Source organism: Notothenia rossii (genome assembly GCF_949606895.1).
Source record: "Notothenia rossii genome assembly, chromosome: 10".
Taxonomy (NCBI): domain Eukaryota; kingdom Metazoa; phylum Chordata; class Actinopteri; order Perciformes; family Nototheniidae; genus Notothenia; species Notothenia rossii.
In genome coordinates this window covers 50374589-50393225 of record NC_136908.1, presented here as the reverse complement: position 1 = coordinate 50393225, position 18637 = coordinate 50374589, and the positions used below count along the sequence as shown (strand labels likewise).

Genomic DNA, 18637 nt, shown 5'->3' with positions numbered 1-18637 from the left:
ACACCTCCTGATGCTTCTGCATGTGCGCCTTGTGCCTGTAATGACAACGCACATATATCAAAATAGCTTGTGTCTTTTGTTCCTGCTTCCTTTGTCATTGTACTTCACTTGAAACGTACATATATACAGATACAGTTGCAAGAAAAAGTATGTGAACCCTTTGGAATTACCTGGATTTCTGCATAAGTTGGTCATAAAATGTGTTCTGATCTGCACGTTTGAAGTTTGCAAAAGAGCACCTGGATGTTCCACAGCACCACTGGCAAAATATTCTGTGGACAGATGAAACCAAAGTTGAGTTGTTTGGAAGGAACACACAACGCTATGTGTGGAGAAAAAAAGGCACAGCACACCAACATCAAAACCTCATCCCAACTGTGAAGTATGGTGGAGGGAGCATCATGGTTTGGGGCTGCTTTGCTGCCTCAGGGCCTAGACAGATTGCCATCATCGACGGAAAAATGAATTCTCAAGTTTATCAAGACATTTTGCTGGAGAACTTAAGGCCATCTGTCCACCAATTGAAGCTCAACAGAAGATGGGTGATGCAACAGGACAACGACCCAAAGCACAGAAGTAAATCAACAACAGAATGGCTTCAACAGAAGAAAATAGGCCTTCTGGAGTGGCCCAGTCAGAGTCCTGACCTCAACCCAATTGAGATGCTGTGGCATGACCTCAAGAGAGCGATTCACACCAGACATCCAAAGAATATTGCTGAACTGAAACAGTTTTGTAAAGAGGAATGGTCCAAAATTCCTCCTGACCGTTGTGCAGGTCTGATATGCAACTATAGGAAACGTTTGGTTGAGTGTATTGCTACCAAAGGAGGGTCAACCAGTTATTAAATCCAAGGGTTAACATACTTTGTCCACCCTGCACTGTGAATGTTTACATGGAGTGTTCAATAAAAACATAAAAACATATAATTGTTTGTGTGGTTTTAGCTTAAGCAGACTGTGTTTGTCTATTATTGTGACTTAGATGAAGATCAGAACACATTTTATGACCAATTTATGCAGAAATCCAGGTAGTTCCAAAGGGTTCACATACTTTTTCTTGCAACTGTATATCCAAGCACATTCCATCCACCGTTTCCTCAGGGGAGCAATTTCACAGGATCACACTTATACCAAATGAAAGAGCCAGCCTTTGGTTGTTATAAAAAAAGGCCAAATATTTTCATCTAATCGTGACCTCTGTAGTCGAGACTATAAAAGACTACATTTCCCACGGCGCCAGCCTCTTAAGAGATACAGATATGGGCAACCTGTTAGAAAGATGCCGTCAGGACAGTTTTTATTTTATTTGAGTTTTGCCTCTTGTTTGGATTTGTTTAACTATTGTAAAGGCCTATTTTCTTTGTTGAAGGATATTATTTCATTTTAATTAAAGATGAGATGCACAACATCACCATAGCATCGGAAGGTGAAAAAGTCATAGGAAAACTAAAAATAGTCTGTTTAGGGCGTCTAAGTGGCTGATGGTCACTAAGGAAGGAAGCGGAATGTTTTTTAGAGCATAAACAGCAGCTGAACCTTTGGTACTTGTCCCAGTGGAGGAGGTTCTCCACTTGCTGGATGCTGATGATGTCCACTTCGGTCTCAGGCAGGCTCTCGTGGAAGAAGTTTTGGACGCTCCGATAGGCCGCTGTGCACGCAGGAAGCTCCACCAGGCTGAAGTCCTGCTCTGAGGCCAGACGCCACACCGGAGGATACCAGGACCTGCACTTCTTCAGAGGGTCTACGGCGCTAAAGTCGGCCCCCGGAGGATCACTGACAGGCTCAGCTGGGTTACTCTGGATCCCTGTCCTGGGCGTGGAGTAGAGGAAGGGAGGATATTACTGTTGGGCTTTACTGAAACAAACACTTTTTTTGACACTTGAGGTTTTTGAGTGTTGCTACAAATGTATGTCATCATATACAGTATAATGACCAAGCAAAAGATCAAAATGGGTACAGACTTCAGGTAAGACTTCATGGAGTGGGGGGAGCGGTAGACGGGTCTGCAGCAAACTTCTCTATAAAACCTTTTGGTGACATTGATCTGGACCATGGAAGTGAAGTCCAGCTTGTATTCCTGTGAGCCGATAAAATAAGAGCACTCTGGCTCCTTTTCGCTCATCTTCTTCAGCAGCAAGGTGGACAAAGTCTAAAGAGAAATGAACAAATGGATGATCAAGGAACAGCTGGTAAAAGTAAAGGAGCACAGAGCCAAGGAGCGATAATGGAAATGCAAAGTATAAAAACATTCACCTGGCTGTATTCTTTCCAGATGAAGTGGTCCAACCAGTAGATTTTCCACTTACTGGCCAACAATGGGTACAAGATCGGACTGTCAGAGTTAGTCAGTCGTCTAACTTGATCATATTTACATGAGTCGTCCATATTCATCGAGGTAAAGTCCAAATGGTATTTGACATGCCTAAAGGAGTGTTTGAAGAAAAATCTTTGTAAATCACAATTAACATTTAACACGTTTTTTTGCAGAAATGAACATTGTGTCATTTTCAGAGTTTAAGTGAAGACGTGTCCTCTTGCTCACCCATCCTTGATGCAAATGACCTCTTGGTTGACATCGCAGTAGAGCCTCTCCAGTGAGACCTGAGAGCGATGGGGAATGTTGATCCAGTTCTGGCTGACCGGACACTACAGCTGCCAGTGAAACGGGTAGTGAGTGTGGTGCATGTTACACATATTCCCTACGTGGCACACATTTAGGAGGAAGTTGTCACAGATCTGGATGTCAGAGGAGATCTTTGTGTGGAACAGAGAGGGGGGAGGTTCTACGGACAAGACCTGCTGCTTGGTGGGGGGTATTAGGGTCGGGATGGAGGGTAGGACCTGTGTCTGATTAAGGGTGCTGGTCTGGTGAAGACTAGGCTGAGGTGAGGTGATGAGGGGCAGGCAAACGATGACGGAGGTGCCCTGCGTTGAGGTTGAAGGTGAGTTCTTTGGTTGACCTGGAGGGCTGGGCAGAAATTGGGTGCTATTTTGGGAAAGAGAAAGTAAGACCTGCTGCGGGGAAAGAGCCTGAATCATCATCTGAGCCTGCCCAGTCGTGGAAGGAGGCACTAAGGTGGAAGTGCTTTCAGTTTGGGTGGAAGTTGTAATCTTCCCCTGCTTAGCGGTCAAAGGGGTTAAATTCACACTGATGCTGTAGGGGTTGACGGTCCAGGCGATGTCAACAAGCTGGGATCTCATGGCCTCCCACACTGGGAGGCTGGTGTTGGTGTCAACTGGGATTTCCAGTAATACAAGAGAGGGGCTCAGGAAGGTGACTTTGGATGGTTTGGACGGGGGCTTCAAAACTGCAACACTGTCAGCCGACTTTCTCTTCTTTCCTTTGCTCGATGAAGGCATCATGGTCCTCCTGTAAAAAATACATTTTGGTATAGACACAATGGCATTGGGCATTGCTATATGTGACACAATTTAGATGTTATATATATTGTTTCTTTGTTATTGCTGAAATGATGGTTTGATATTTTTGAGAATTTTACTCCAGGTTTAAATAAAGTCTTATTTTAGTGTTGATTATATTTCACATGATTAACTAAAGTTACTACATAAATGTTGAGAAGTAAAAGTAAACGATTTAACTCTGATAAGTCAGGTAGAAGTACAAAGTAGCAACAAATTGAAATACTCAAGTAAAGTACAAGTCTCTCAAAAGTGTACTAAAGTACATTACTTGTTCACATTATCTTAAAACGTTATACCACTGAGTATATGTCCAGTTTATTTTGCTTGTTCACATTTCTAAAGAAAACGTTTAATAAAAATTACATTTTAAACATTGTTTAGTCCTTGGACATGGTGGAGGCTAAGGCTAAGTGAGTTTAGCTAAAACATGTGGAGGTTATATTGTAGCATAAGGAATCAAACTACAAAGAAAACATGTTTTATGGTGACTGGAGGTCTTAAATATATGTATTACATTTAACAACCTCTCACCAACGACATGACGTTCACAACTTGTTATCGTTATTCACACATGGTGTGCTATAATCAGGGCCGGCCCTGACCAATTTACTGCCCTAGGTAAGATTTTAGCTGGCGCCTCCCCGCCCCCCAAATGCAGACACTCACTATGACACAATAGGCGTAGTTCTGTTAGTTCTGTTAGTATAAGATAATAAGATGTACTTTGTTGATCCAAAATCGGGAAATTGTGTTATGAAATTTTAAAAAATATATTATTTAAATTTCTAACTTTTTTTTAATTAATTGTTTTAAATTTTTGGCGCCCCCTATGGGTTGATGCGCCCTTAGCATTCGCCTATACTGCCTATAACGAGGGCCGGCCCGGGCTATAATCATCTTGCACTACTAGCATTACGGCTATAACTAGCTAATGAAAGCTAATTAACACGTGTGTATTTAGCTAACCTTACCGTGACACCTGCTGAGGCCTATGATCTTTTAACTTTGCTGGGAAAAAGCAGCTTCCCAATAAACTTCACTCAGTCGTTATGGAAATAATGTTAAATCTTGTTCAGATCATTTACAGGTAGGACTAATAGTAAATAAACGTTTGTTAAAGTTAGGTGATTTAAGAAGAGGAGGACATGTCGACGTGCCAAGCTTCACTGTTCAGTGGGTGTGGTCAAGTGATTCTAGAACTTGGCGTGAAAATACCAAATAACAGTATCAATTAAGTATACCCACTTTTTGAACGTATTGAAAGTTACTGTAGCGTACAAACGGATACAACAGGCTATGGGCCTCCAATAGGTTGCAAATTGTGCTGTGAGGTTGGCTGTGAATTGGAATCATAAAATGCACCAGCCAAAATAAAATGTTTCATCCTCTCCTCTAATAATACACACACAAAAATCCCCAATAATTGTAAAATGTATTTGTTAACCATGAATTTTAGTCTACTGTAATAACCCATTGTGAAAACCAGTTTTGTCTCCTGCTTTATTGTATTCTGTAGAATCTAGATATATCAAAAATGTTGAGTGATTTTACAGTTATTATTTATATAACTACAGGGTATATCTGTAATAATTGTATATATTATATGTGTGTTGCATGTCCTGCCAATTTTTTTTTAAGCAGGTTGCACAAAAATCAAGGGAAGTTGTGGTATTTGCAAATCATTTAATTGTAGATTAGCACCCTCATTAGCATTTGCACATAAAGCATATAGTGCTTGTCATTTATCTGTAGATATAAACAACATTGGGCTAAATAAACATTTAGAGTTTGACATGCACATTCAAGATTGGGTTACTCTGTTTCATCCAACTAAAAGGCACACTGTTAGATTGTTTACAGAAACAACTTAAAATAAATATTTCAAAGTGCACAATTGGAAACCGTTTAAAAATGAAAAACAATAAGGATATTGTTGTGAGGGAGGAAATAAAGTGCTGAAATTATGCCATTTGTTTCAATACTGTGTGAAACAAAACAAAAAGACCCCATTCATTTTTTTACTGAGTACAATGTAAAAGTTATGCACTTTCAGAAGTATTCAACAGCTTTCACAGAAACCTCCAGCGGCTCCACCTTTAAAGGACACTGCTGACACCCCACCCAGAAGTAAGGGAAGACCCTCTCATTGATGGCGTGCTTGAAGGTGTAGATGTTAGTATTGTCTTGCGGGTCGTAGAAGGACACCCTGCCTTTGTCACAGTCCAGTTGCACTCTGATCCTCTGAGGGTTCCTCTTCAAGTTAAGCCTTGTCAGAGGAGAAGTGCCTGCAAAAACTACATCTTGTGGTAAAAGTAAACGCACAGGTAGCCGTTCTTCAGCACTGAAGACACTTTCTCTTTCCTCTGGACAGACTCTTTAGCCAAGCCGACCACCCACGCCGTGCTGTCCCCCACATTCACGTCCCAGGCGTGCTTGCCAGAGGTGAAGCTCTCGCGGCCCAGCACCCCGGTGTCAGGGTCAAACCTCTCCGGGTTGTCGGGCATCTTCTGTTTCTCTTCACTGTCACAGACGCTGCTCAGGTCGTCTGACAGGATGAGTCACCGGGGCAGCGGTGTTGGGGTCCAGAGTCACCGGGGCTGAAGGAAACACGTTTCCAGCAGAGGTGGGAAGTAGTGAAGTATAAATACTTTGGTATTGTATTTGTCTTGCATCAGTACTTTACTCCACTATTTATTTGTCTGTCAACTTTTTACTTTCACTACTTTCATTTTTAACACAAATATCTGTACTTTCTTCTTCTTACATTTTCGAAACAGGCTTGTTTATTCAGTTTTAATTTTAATTTGGTGGCTTGATCATTATTATTTGGAGTCATTGCGTGCCTATTTCATACAGAAAACACGATCGGTGTATGTAGGACAATGAAAGTTGTGTTCTATTAATATAAAGTGAGGTCCATTTACCAGCTTGACTCTATAAAACAGTTGGTAGTTATGGCTGCTGCTTTTTTAAACTTAAACTTGAGTACATTTCAAAGCCCATACTTCTTTACTTTACTAAAGAAGTAACTAAAAGTAGGTGGATTATGGACTTACTGTATTTGACGATTTCCCCCATCTTCTCCCACACATGGAAATGTAAAGACCCGAGATATTGGGCCACATCGACGAGTGCTCCGGGAGACATGACTAGTTCTTCAATTGGTCTGTCAGCTCTGCAGAGAGCACACTTAGGTTAGTCTATGTGACTTGTTGTGAAAGCAGAGAAAAATAAAGACAAATATGCAAGATTCTTTTTCACCTTGCCAATGTGCTCTTGCATTTCTGAAAAAAAGAGACAAATAATTTAAAGAAATAAAATATTTCTATGGAATTATCTATGCATTGCTTCACATTGTAAACACTACCAAACTTACATGAAGGATAGAAATGCCCTCTGAAGCTATCTCCTCCTCTAAAACTTGGATGGATTCAGACACATATTCTAGCTTATTTCTTCAATTCTTTGCATCATCTCTCGACTCTTATGCTCTTCCTCCCCCCGCAGAGCGTCCATCCTGGCTTCCTCCTCCTCTTGTCTTTTTGTATGTGATATGGACCTTGAGTCTGAAATAAAGATTGAATAAGAGGAAGCTGTGAAGCTTTTCAAACTGTAAACGGTAATTATTATTTTGATAGTATTTATTTAAATGTAGATATTGTAACGTTCACAGATGGAGTCGGAAACAGGCTTCAAGTTATTAGGCTTTAATAACTCTTCTTGGCTTATAGGAATACAGGTACAGGTACAGGTACAGCTTGGGGTTTCCACCTTACACAACTATAATTCCCACACACACACACCTATATATACCAGTGTCTACGTCACAACCTCCCCGCCCTCCCCAGTCCGCTCCCCCAACCACAGGCCCGCACCTAGACCAGCATCCTGTGCAGCTCTGTGATTGACCAATAGACGGAGGATGCCTGAGTGACACCCTCAGCCTCCTATACAGGGTCGCTACAATATGAATGTATAATTTATTTTATTTTGTATTGGTTTTTCAGTTGACTACCCTGAACGGTTAAAAAGTTCCAATTATTATTTGTATGTGTTTTAAAGTACAATAAATGGATGTTTTCAAAGTCAATGAATAATCGCATTTAACAATCGCAATTACAATTATTGCCCCAAATAATCGAGATTATGATTTTTGCCATAATCGAGCAGCCCTAACTCATCGTGCTATGTACGTGTATATCTGTGGAGTGATGAGACCCGAGCCTAGACGCCAAACTCAACTATGCTGCTTCTAATAAACATGTTAAAGAAACAAGTGAGTTGTGCTGCATGCCTTCGCAATCGCAATTGGCCTGTCGAGCTTTGACAGCAAGTTGGCCTGCGAGTAACGCTCCAGTTTTAATTCCACATCACCACATTTCCTGTCCTTCCCTCAAACTCTTCTCTAGGGGCTGTTTGGAAGCCGACAGCTTACATCACAGAGAGCTGGTTCACGCAGAATTCACACAGATACGAGACTGATAAAGAGGATACCTATCAGAGACTTTTGGCGATCCAACAACAGTCTTGGTTCCATTTTAGGGTTAGGGTGATCAGTTTAGCTGTGTGTATGTGCACACGTATTAAAAGGGAAAAGAAAGAGCAGAAAACACTTTCATATCTTGTCAGACAGCTTTTTTCTGTTGCCTTCCTTTGATTTCACTCTGTCGTTGCTCAAAAGATGGCGATGTCTGAGATGTTACTCAACAGTGTAAACCATTTTGAATTACAAAAACATGGCCTTTTCTTTGGCGCCACCCTCAGGCCAAACGTTAGTTATTTAGTGATAAGGGAATAAGAAAGCAAAATTCAGTTTTGCATCAAAGCCAGCATTTCAATGTTATTTACATCTTTAAATGTGGCTCCATGATTTAATATAACTCATTTTGACTCTATTCTCCTCTCAGTTTGTCAACTTCTCGTGCCTGCCTTACGGTTTTTGTTTTAGTTTTTTTTGCGAATATGTGTCATTTCTATCTTGTGACTGTAATTTTTCTTTGTTATAACACGTTGGATTATCATTGAAAAAATAACATAAACGCAGAATTGCACATTTAAAGAGGAAGCATTAACATACTGTTTGTACAATACCCTCTTTTTAATCCGTTTTTAAACAACATAAAATACTAAATGTCCTTTCAAGACATGGATTTTTAAAATAATGTATGCATTAATACACTACACAGATCTTATATTTTCATTGGTGCACAGATTTTATTGAGTTAAGATAGAGTTGGAGGCAATTTTGTACAGCCCACATTAAATTGTATCTGCATAGAAGTGTCTAAAATATAACTGCCAGTGGCTCTTCATCTCAATGTCTTACCCTTTACATTTTAAGGGATACTTAAGGGAAATCGATTAAAGCTGGCATCCTTTACATCATCATTAAATGTCCCTTACATCTGTACTGTAATGTTTAAAATGAACCTGAAAACATCTGTATAGTACATGTATTTTTAAGGACATATCTAACTCACAGTTACTTTAATCAGTCTAATCTGAAACAGAACATATGTTTAGGGCTTGTCAGGTTTAGATCTAATTTGAAAATGTTGTTTCTTGATCAGAAATCCCCAAAAAATAACCTGTTTTAAAGAAATTAATAATACAAATATTTTCAATTGTGTGCCAGGAACTTATGAAAATAGTTTTGTCATTTTGTGTGCAATGAAGTTTTAAAGAGGAAATAAATTATAGAAAATATTTTGAAATATATCATGCAAGAGACTTTTGTGATGCACATTCCAGTTTAACTTTTGAAAAACATACAATCAGATATACGGCTGTATTGGAACAGGTGAAGATTTAACAATGGACGATCAAACCTGAAAATCATGGTGAAATACAGAGAGAGAGATGAATGTATTCAGTGAACAATTTATTTTCACTTTCGAGAGAAAAACAAAAATTACTTATTTCCATCGATATAAAAACATTTAAATAACCAAAATAAAGACCTTTTTAAAGTGCTTTGTAATTGTGAACCTTCTGCTTCCATGTCTTCAAGTAAATTGCACATAATTGATACATTGTACATTTAGTCTCTGAGCGAACAACTGATAACTTTCAGCTCAACTGGACACCTTTAACACTGTTAATGTCTGAACGATCAACAAACTCCTCTGCTCTTAAGGCGTCAAATTTCAATCTCATCGGTTAGTTCTTTGTACTTGATGAGGTAGTATGGGTAGCACTGACAGCTGTCAAAAACGACAAACATGGTGGGGTTTTTCACGTCGTCCACGCAGGTGTCGTAGCGACCGATCGGCCTCGTCTTGGACTTGATTGGCGGCGGCCGGCGGTAGTTGGGCATTCCCTCAGTCACGTTCCCCACCAGCACTTTGACCAGGAACATGTGGCGGACCCCGTTGGGCCGCGCTACGGCTGAATAGACCTTGGAGTAGGAGGCGGAGATGGAGAAGTAGGATCCAAAACCGCAGGACGTCCCGTTTAGCCCGGCTATGCGAGGGTCGAAGTTGGTGCGGCAGATTTCCTCCGAGGCCTCTTTGTTGGTCCCGTGGAACAGATGTCTCTCCAGAGGCTCCGTAGACACCTCCTGATGCTTCTGCATGTGCGCCTTCTGCCTGTAATGACAGCGCATATATATCAATGTAGCTTGTGTCTTTTGTTCCTACTTCCTTTGTCATTGTACTTCACTCGAAACGTAAATATAGACAGATATATCCAAGCACATTCCATCCACCGTTTCCTCAGGGCAGCAATTTCACAGGATCAAACTTATACCAAATGAAAGAGCCAGCCTTTGGTTTTTATAAAAAAAGGCCTAATCGTGACCTCTGTAGTCGAGACTATAAAAGACTACATTTCCCACGGCGCCGGCCTCTTAAGAGATACAGATATGGGCAACCTGTTAGAAAGATGCCGTCAGGACAATTTTTGTTTTATTTGAGTTTTGCCTCTTGTTTGGATTTGTTTAACTATTGTAAAGGCCTATTTTCTTTGTTGAAGGATATTATTTCATTTTAATTAAAGATGAGATGCACAACATCACCATAGCATCGGAAGGTGAACAAGTCATCGAAAAACAAAAAACATTCGGTTTAGTCTAAGTGGCTGATGGTCACTAAGGTAGGAAGCGGAATTTTTTTTAGAGCATAAACAGCAGCTGAACCTTTGGTACTTGTCCCAGTGGAGGAGGTTCTCCACTTGCTGGATGCTGATGATGTCCACTTCGGTCTCAGGCAGGCTCTCGTGGAAGAAGTTTTGGACGCTCCGATAGGCCGCTGTGCACGCAGGAAGCTCCACCAGGCTGAAGTCCTGCTCTGAGGCCAGACGCCACACCGGAGGATACCAGGACATGAACTCCTTCAGAGGGTCCACGCTCAAGTCGGCCCCCGGAGGATCACTGACAGGCTCAGCTGGGTCACTCTGGATCCCTGTCCTGGGTGTGGAGTAGAGGAAGGGAAGATATTACTGTTGGGCTTTACTGAAACAAACAATTTTTTTGACACTTGAGGTTTTTGAGTGTTGCTACAAATGTATGTCATCATATATATGACCAAACAAGAGACCAAAATGGGTACAGACTTCAGGTAAGGCTTCATGGAGTGGGGGGAGCGGTAGACGGGTCTGCAGCGAACTTCTCTATAAAACCTTGTGGTGACATTGATCTGGACCATGGAAGTGAAGTCCAGCTTGTATTCCTGTGAGCCGATAAAATAAGAGCACTCTGGCTCCTTTTCGCTCATCTTCTTCAGCAGCAAGGTGGACAAAGTCTAAAGAGAAATGAACAAATGGATGATCAAGGAACAGCTGGTAAAAGTAAAGGAGCACAGAGCCAAGGAGCGATAATGGAAATGCAAAGTATAAAAACATTCACCTGGCTGTATTCTTTCCAGATGAAGTGGTCCAACCAGTAGATTTTCCACTTACTGGCCAACAATGGGTACAAGATCGGACTGTCAGAGTTAGTCAGTCGTCTAACTTGATCATATTTACATGAGTCGTCCATATTCATCGAGGTAAAGTCCAAATGGTATTTGACATGCCTAAAGGAGTGTTTGAAGAAAAATCTTTGTAAATCACAATTAACATTTAACACGTTTTTGACATGTTTTTTTGCAGAAATGAACATTGTGTCAATTTCAGAGTTTAAGTGAAGACGTGTCCTCTTGCTCACCCATCCTTGATGCAAATGACCTCTTGGTTGACATCGCAGTAGAGCCTCTCCAGTGAGACCTGAGAGCGATGGGGAATGTTGATCCAGTTGTGGCTGACCGTAGACCACACCTGCCAGTGAAACGGGTAGGGAGTGTGGTGCATGTTACACATATTCCCTGCGTGGCACACATTTAGGAGGAAGTTGTCACAGATCTGGATGTCAGAGGAGATCTTTGTGTGGAACAGAGAGGGGGGAGGCTCTACGGACAAGGCCTGCTGCTTGGTGGGGGGTATTAGGGTCGGGATGGAGGGTAGGACCTGTGTCTGATTAAGGGTGCTGGTCTGGTGAAGACTAGGCTGAGGTGAGGTGATGAGGGGCAGCCAAACGATGACGGAGGTGGCCTGCGTTGAGGTTGAAGGTGAGTTCTGTGGTTGACCTGGAGGGCTGAGCAGAAATTGGGTGCTATTTTGGGAAAGAGAAAGTAAGACCTGCTGCGGGGAAAGAGCCTGAATCATCATCTGAGCCTGCCCAGTCGTGGAAGGAGGCACTAAGGTGGAAGTGCTTTCAGTTTGGGTGGAAGTTGTAATCTTCCCCTGCTTAGCGGTCAAAGGGGTTAAATTCACACTGATGCTGTAGGGGTTGACGGTCCAGGCGATGTCAACAAGCTGGGATCTCATGGCCTCCCACACTGGGAGGCTGGTGTTGGTGTCATCTGGGATTTCCAGTAATACAAGAGAGGGGCTCAGGAAGGTGACTTTGGATGGTTTGGACGGGGGCTTCAAAACTGCAACACTGTCAGCCGACTTTCTCTTCTTTCCTTTGCTCGATGAAGGCATCATGGCCCTCCTGTAAAAAATACATTTTGGTATAGACACAATGGCATTGGGCATTGCTAAATGTCACACAATTTAGATGTTATATATATTGTTTCTTTGTTATTGCTGAAATGATGGTTTGATATTTTTTAGAATTTTACTCCAGGTTTAAATAAAGTCTTATTTTAGTGTTGATTATATTTCACATGATTAACTAAAGTTACTAAATAAATGTTGAGAAGTAAAAGTAAACGATTTAACTCTGATAAGTCAGGTAGAAGTACAAAGTAGCAACAAATTGAAACATTCAAGTAAAGGACAAGTCTCTCAAAAGTGTACTAAAGTACATTACTTGATCACATTATCTTAAAACGTTATACCACTGAGTATATGTCCAGTGTATTTTGCTTGTTCACATTTCTAAAGAAAACGTTTAATAAAAATTACATTTTAAACATTGTTTAGTCCTTGGACATGGTGGAGGCTAAGGCTAAGTGAGTTTAGCTAAAACATGTGGAGGTTATATTGTAGCATAAGGAATCAAACTACAAAGAAAACATGTTTTATGGTGACTGGAGGTCTTAAATATATTACATTTAACAACCTCTCACCAACGACATGACGTTCACAACTTGTTATCGTTATTCACACATGGTGTGCTATAATCATCTTGCAATACTAGCATTACGGCTATAACTAGCTAATGAAAGCTAATTAACACGTGTGTATTTAGCTAACCTTACCGTGACAGCTGCTGAGGCCTATGATCTTTTAACTTTGCTGGGAAAAAGCAGCTTCCCAATAAACTTCACTCAGTCGTTATGGAAATAATGTTAAAACTTGTTCAGAACATTTACAGGTAGGCCTAATAGTAAATAAACGTTTGTTAAAGTTAGGTGATTTAAGAAGAGGAGGACATGTCGACGTGCGAAGCTTCACCGTTCAGTGGGTGTGGTCAAGTGATTCTAGAACTTGGCGTGAAAATACCAAATAACAGTATCAATTAAGTATACCCACTTTTTGAACGTATTGAAAGTTACCGTAGCGTACAAACGGATACAACAGGCTATGGGCCTCCAATAGGTTGCAAATTGTGCTGTGAGGTTGGCTGTGAATTGGAATCATAAAATGCACCAGACAAAATAAAATGTTTCACCCTCTCCTCTAATAATACACACACAAAAATCCCCAATAATTGTAAAATGTATTTGTTAACCATGAATTTTAGTCTACTGTAATAACCCATTGTGAAAACCAGTTTTGTCTCCTGCTTTATTGTATTCTGTAGAATCTAGATATATCAAAAATGTTGAGTGATTTTACAGTTATTATTTATATAACTACAGGGCAGGGGCGGACTGGGACTACAAATCAGCCCGGGACTCTCGACTGGCCCACTTCGGTACAGCCGACCCACCGCGGTACCGCAAGTAAATACCGCTAGTAAATTGTCGACGGGGGGGGTGACTTACCGCAGAGGTAGACATTAAGGGTAAAATGCCACTGGGCCTTTGGGCCGGTGGACTTGTATTATCACTGGCCCCACCATTGTAACCACTGGCCCGGAGCATTCGCCAAAAAAAAATCGACTAATAATGAAGAAAATTAACACATTTGTTACTACTTGAATCATCAGTTCTTCCTCATTTTCCTCAATTGTTCATATTTGGTTTATTAAAATAATGATATTGTGGTCATTGTTAAAAAATGTCTGCTATTATTATGAGTATTATTATTTGTATAAAGCGCTTTCTGCCTTCCTGTCATTAGGAGTTAGAAATGTAATGGCTATGTAATTGATTAGATTAGAACTTTCATTATCCTAAACTGCTGGGACATTTCCCTAAAGCCAATACCTTTATATTGTCTACTCTTCACTTACTTGTCAGCATCGGCATTGATGTACAGAGCCGACAGAAGACCTTGTTTATATTGGCATCATATTGAGAGGTGCAGTGATGCGTCCTAAAACCAGGAAGTAAGCTGCTGGTTCCCTCGACAAAAAGCAATGGGATTTCTCCACAGGGTTTTGGAAAATAGCTGGAAATAAGGTCTGTGGAAATCAAACCTGTTTGATAAATGCACGTTTTGTTCAGCCGGATAATATCCACATGTCTACCCTACTTTTATAATTTTCGAATCATAAATCTAATCGATAGATTATAAGGGTTTTAGGACGCGTCACTGCACCACTAGAAGCCAACTCCATCGATCAAGCTGGCCGAAACTTTCTCTCCCTCTTCTTCTCATGCTCCCTGTCACTCTCCTTTAACTCCTCCGGTTCCTTTCTTTTATTTGATGATTGTTTTTTGCCCGGCGCTTGGCCGGTTACCGCTGGTATTAAAAACATTTTGGCGAATGGTTAGGTGGCGCAATAGTCTGTAGTGAAGGAGCGCGCTCACGGGAGCCTGCTCGCGCTGCGCTCCGCAGCAAACAGCTGTTTGATTTTCACCCAACAACGACAACCGACTCACAAAACGCTTTGTTGTAGCGTTGATAAACGAAACAATTTAACTAAATTGCTCGTCAAAATACCAATACCACAGGACCATTTTGTTAAAGTAATATTTTTAGTGGCCCGAGCGGGCAAAGTACGTTATGCTGGCCCGGGGTGTCTAAATAGTGCTTCCGGGCCAGCGGGCATTTTAATGTCGAGCCCTTCCGCTTACCGGCCGGCCCACATCGTCCGACCGGCCCACTTCAGTACCGGCCCATCGGGATTCGTCCCGAACGTCCCGATGGCCAGTCCGCCCATGCTACAGGGTATATCTCTAATAATTGTATATATGTGTGTTGCCTGTCTTGCCAATTTAATTTTAAGCAGGTTGCACAAAAATCAAGGGAAGTTGTGGTATTTGCAAATCATTTAATTGTAGATTAGCACCCTCATTATTATTTGCACATAAAGCATATAGTGCTTGTCATTTATCTGTAGATATAAACAAAATTGGGCTAAATAAACATTTAGAGTTTGACATGCACATTCAAGATTGGGTTACTCTGATTCATCAAACTAAAAGGCACACTGTTAGATTGTTTACAGAAACAACTTAAAATAAATATTTCAAAGTACACAATTGGAAACCGTTTAAAACTGAAAAGGACATTGTTGTAAGGGAGGAAATAAAGTGCTGAAATTATACCATTTGTTTCAATACTGTGTGAAACAAAACAAAAAGACCCCATTCATTTTTTTACTGAGTACAATGTAAAAGTTATGCACTTTCAGAAGTATTCAACAGCTTTCACAGAAACCTCCAGCGGCTCTACCTTTAAAGGACACTGCTGACACCCCACCCAGAAGTAAGGGAAGACCCTCTCAGTGATGGCGTGCTTGAAGGTGTAGATGTTAGTATTGTCTTGCGGGTCGTAGAAGGACACCCTGCCTTTGTCACAGTCCAGTTGCACTCTGATCCTCTGAGGGTTCCTCTTCAAGTTAAGCCTTGTCAGAGGAGAAGTGCCTGCAAAGTACATCTTGTGGTAGAAGTAAACGCACAGGTAGCCATTCTTCAGCACTGAAGACACTTTCTCTTTCCTCTGGACAGACTCTTTAGCCAAGCCGACCACCCACGCCGTGCTGTCCCCCACATTCACGTCCCAGGCGTGCTTGCCAGAGGTGAAGCTCTCGCGGCCCAGCACCCCGGTGTCAGGGTCAAACCTCTCCGGGTTGTCGGGCATCTTCTGTTTCTCTTCACTGTCACAGACGCTGCTCAGGTCGTCTGACAGGATGAGCCACGGGGCAGCGGTGTTGGGGTCCAGAGTCACCGGGGCTGAAGGAAACACATTGTCAGCAGAGGTGGGAAGTAGTGAAGTACAAATACTTTGGTATTGTATTTGTCTTGCATCAGTACTTTAGTCCACTATTTATTTGTCTCTCAACTTTTTACTTTCACTAATTTCATTTTTAACACAAATATCTGTACTTTCTTCTTCTTACATTTTCAAAACAGGCTTGTTTATTTAGTTTTAATCTGCATTTGGTGGCTTGATCATTATTATTTGGAGTCATTGCGTGCCTATTTCATACCAAAAAAAAGATCGGTGTATGTATGACAATGACAATGAAAGTTGTGTTCTATTAATATAAAGTGAGGTCCATTTACCAGCTTGACTCTATAAAACAGTTGGTAGTTATGGCTGCTGCTTTTTTAAACTTGAGTACATTTCAAAGCCCATACTTCTTTACTTCTACTTGAGTAAAGAAGTAACTAAAAGTAGGTGGATTATGGACTCACTGTATTTTACGATTTCCCCCATCTTCTCCCACACATGGAAATTTAAAGACCCGAGATATTGGGCCACATCGACGAGAGCTCCGGGAGCCATGACTGGGTCTTCAATTGGGCTGTCAGCTCTGCAGAGAGCACACTTAGGTTAGTCTATGTGACTTGTTGTGAAAGCAGATAAAAATAAAGACAAATATGCAAGATTCTTTTTCACCTTGCCAATGTGCTCTTGCATTTCTGAAAAAAAGAGACAAATAATTTAAAGAAATCAACTATTTCTATGGAATTATCTATGCATTGCTTCACATTGTAAACACTCCCAAACTTACATGAAGGATAGAAATGCCCTCTGAAGCTATCTCCTCCTCTAAAACTTGGATGGATTCAGACACATATTCTATGCTTCTGGTTATATCTTCAATTCTTTGCATCATCTCCCGACTCTTATGCTCTTCCTCCCCCCGCAGAGCGTCCATCCTGGCTTCCTCCTCGGCTAAGAGGAAGCTGTGAAGCTTTTCAAACTCCTCTCGGGTCCGCCTCTCCACAAATCGGGCCTGAAGCTGAACAAAAATAAACATTCCTATTAGCATGGCTTTGAAATGACCAGAACATATATTAAATAGCATTGTTGATTTTTTTCACCCAGGTACAAATAGCATCTGTTTTAATTAAATGAATTATGTTGGCAGAAATGTCACAAAAACAGCAACTCACCTGAATGCATTCCACACTATTCTCATATTGTTTCTTCGTTTTATTAAAAGCATCCTTTTTCTCATGCATTGAGCTGAGGGCAGTCTTCATTTTCTCCTGAGTAGATAATAAAGAGAAAGGGAATATGAATACATGTTCAAAATAAATAGGTTTATCTTTAAAAGATTGCTAACATCTTTAAACACAACAGCTGTTCGGGGAGCAAACATGCATCATTAGTCCACCTTAAGTCTACTTTAGATCTTGAAGGCATGGTGTTTACCTTCACATCTACGACAGCCTCACTGACAGGGCAAAAATCGTGCTGTTTGTGCTTCCTTGAGGTGTGGCAAACCACACAGATAGGCTCATTGTCCTGCAGGCAGAAAAGTTTCAGCCTTTCCCCGTGAAGGGGGCACATCTCCCCTGGATCAGAGTACAGCTCTCCGGCTGGGTCTTCCAGACCCTCACCCTCCTGGATGTAGGAGTCACACAGGTTCTTCAGGGTGAGACTGGGCACAGGGTCATCCACACTCTCGCTCCTGCACAGAGGGCAGTCCCGGCTCCGTGTGCCCTGAGTCCAGTACTGCTGCAGACAGGGGGCACAGAAACTGTGGCTGCACTTGAGGACCACAGGGTCCCTGAAGATCTCACAGCAAATTGAACAGGAGAGGTCCACTTCCTGGAGGGAGAGCCTGCCTGCCATTCTGACACGTCGCTCCTGTTTACTCTGAAATGAAAGTAGAGCAGAGATCAAACAGGAGAAAACATTCTTTATACCCACAATCTCTTGCTATGTAAGCTATTCACTTCACAGTATAAACACTACAGACTCCTAATCTTTCTTTGATTGAATGTCCTTTTCATCTAAAAAATGGTTAGAGCCAAACATACCTCTCAACAACAGTCCTGTGACAGATATACGTGTTTAGACTTCAGCTTCCTGCTTCCTGTTTTGATGAGTCATCCAAAGGAGGTGGAGTCTAAGAGGCTGAGCAGGCATTAACCCTTTACTAGCCCTAACGTTATTTACAGTTAAAATGAATGGTTCCCAAAGGAAAACACTGTAGGGATTACCAGATGAAGCACAGGAGACAACTTCTTTTTTTTTTGCTACACAACATGATTTCCTTTATTAAAAAAATACTCCAATTATATTTTTTAGATTGTTTTCCAAGATGTGTTGCTTTGCAATACAGCACACTTAAACCTCTACAAGGCTCTCAAAAGTATTAAACATGATGTTGTAGTCAAAATATTTTTGTAAAACATCTGTAATAGAAGTAGAAGCTACTTCCATAAACCAAAACAAATATGGGCGATGTAAACACTTTGCAAGTTTCAGTTTTGCTT

The 18637-nt window shown here is 41.2% G+C and overlaps 3 protein-coding genes across 4 annotated transcripts; all 3 read right to left on the bottom strand.

The window, feature by feature from the left end:
• Positions 1-1897: 1897 nt before the first annotated feature.
• Positions 1898-4586, bottom strand: LOC307022886 (uncharacterized protein). Its single transcript, XM_079655790.1, has 4 exons — positions 4397-4586; positions 2545-3372; positions 2256-2424; positions 1898-2151 (listed from the first exon to the last, which is right to left on the bottom strand). Exon 2 carries the CDS (start codon positions 3363-3365, stop codon positions 2649-2651), a length of 717 nt encoding a protein of 238 aa, XP_079511916.1. The 5' UTR covers positions 3366-3372; positions 4397-4586; the 3' UTR covers positions 1898-2151; positions 2256-2424; positions 2545-2648.
• Positions 4587-5159: 573 nt separating this feature from the next.
• On the bottom strand, positions 5160-18260 carry LOC307022782 (E3 ubiquitin-protein ligase TRIM35-like). The gene is given in 15 exon segments (XM_079655674.1): positions 5160-5720; positions 5723-5983; positions 5985-6022; positions 6482-6600; positions 6687-6709; positions 6802-6878; positions 6881-6963; positions 7861-7871; positions 15594-16135; positions 16601-16719; positions 16806-16828; positions 16921-17151; positions 17306-17401; positions 17568-18014; positions 18179-18260. Coding segments are annotated over 14 exon segments (2292 nt in total). The 5' UTR covers positions 17991-18014; positions 18179-18260; the 3' UTR covers positions 5160-5474.
• LOC307021492 (protein mono-ADP-ribosyltransferase TIPARP-like) lies at positions 9290-13386 on the bottom strand. Of its 2 annotated transcripts, none has more exons than XM_079653657.1 (6): positions 13109-13386; positions 11569-12396; positions 11269-11437; positions 10977-11164; positions 10561-10830; positions 9290-10012 (listed from the first exon to the last, which is right to left on the bottom strand). In XM_079653657.1, the coding sequence occupies exons 2-6, from the start codon at positions 12387-12389 to the stop codon at positions 9565-9567; spliced, it is 1896 nt and encodes a 631-aa protein (XP_079509783.1). In that variant the 5' UTR covers positions 12390-12396; positions 13109-13386; the 3' UTR covers positions 9290-9564. The 2 variants fall into 2 exon arrangements, with proteins under 2 accessions (XP_079509783.1, XP_079509784.1); XM_079653658.1 differs by lacking the exon at positions 13109-13386 and adding an exon at positions 12977-13086.
• Positions 18261-18637: the final 377 nt, after the last annotated feature.

Excerpts from the sequence above, each read along its gene's own strand:
- LOC307021492 (XM_079653657.1), bottom strand. The coding sequence starts at position 12,389 with ATGATGCCTTCATCGAGCAAAGGAAAGAAGAGAAAGTCGGCTGACAGT. Across the intron at positions 11,165-11,268 it reads TCTGGAAAGAATACAGCCAG|ACTTTGTCCACCTTGCTGCT; the intron begins GTGAATGTTTTT and ends ATTTCTCTTTAG. Across the intron at positions 10,013-10,560 it reads CACTGGGACAAGTACCAAAG|GCAGAAGGCGCACATGCAGA; the intron begins GTTCAGCTGCTG and ends CTGTCATTACAG.
- LOC307022886 (XM_079655790.1), bottom strand. The coding sequence starts at position 3,365 with ATGATGCCTTCATCGAGCAAAGGAAAGAAGAGAAAGTCGGCTGACAGT.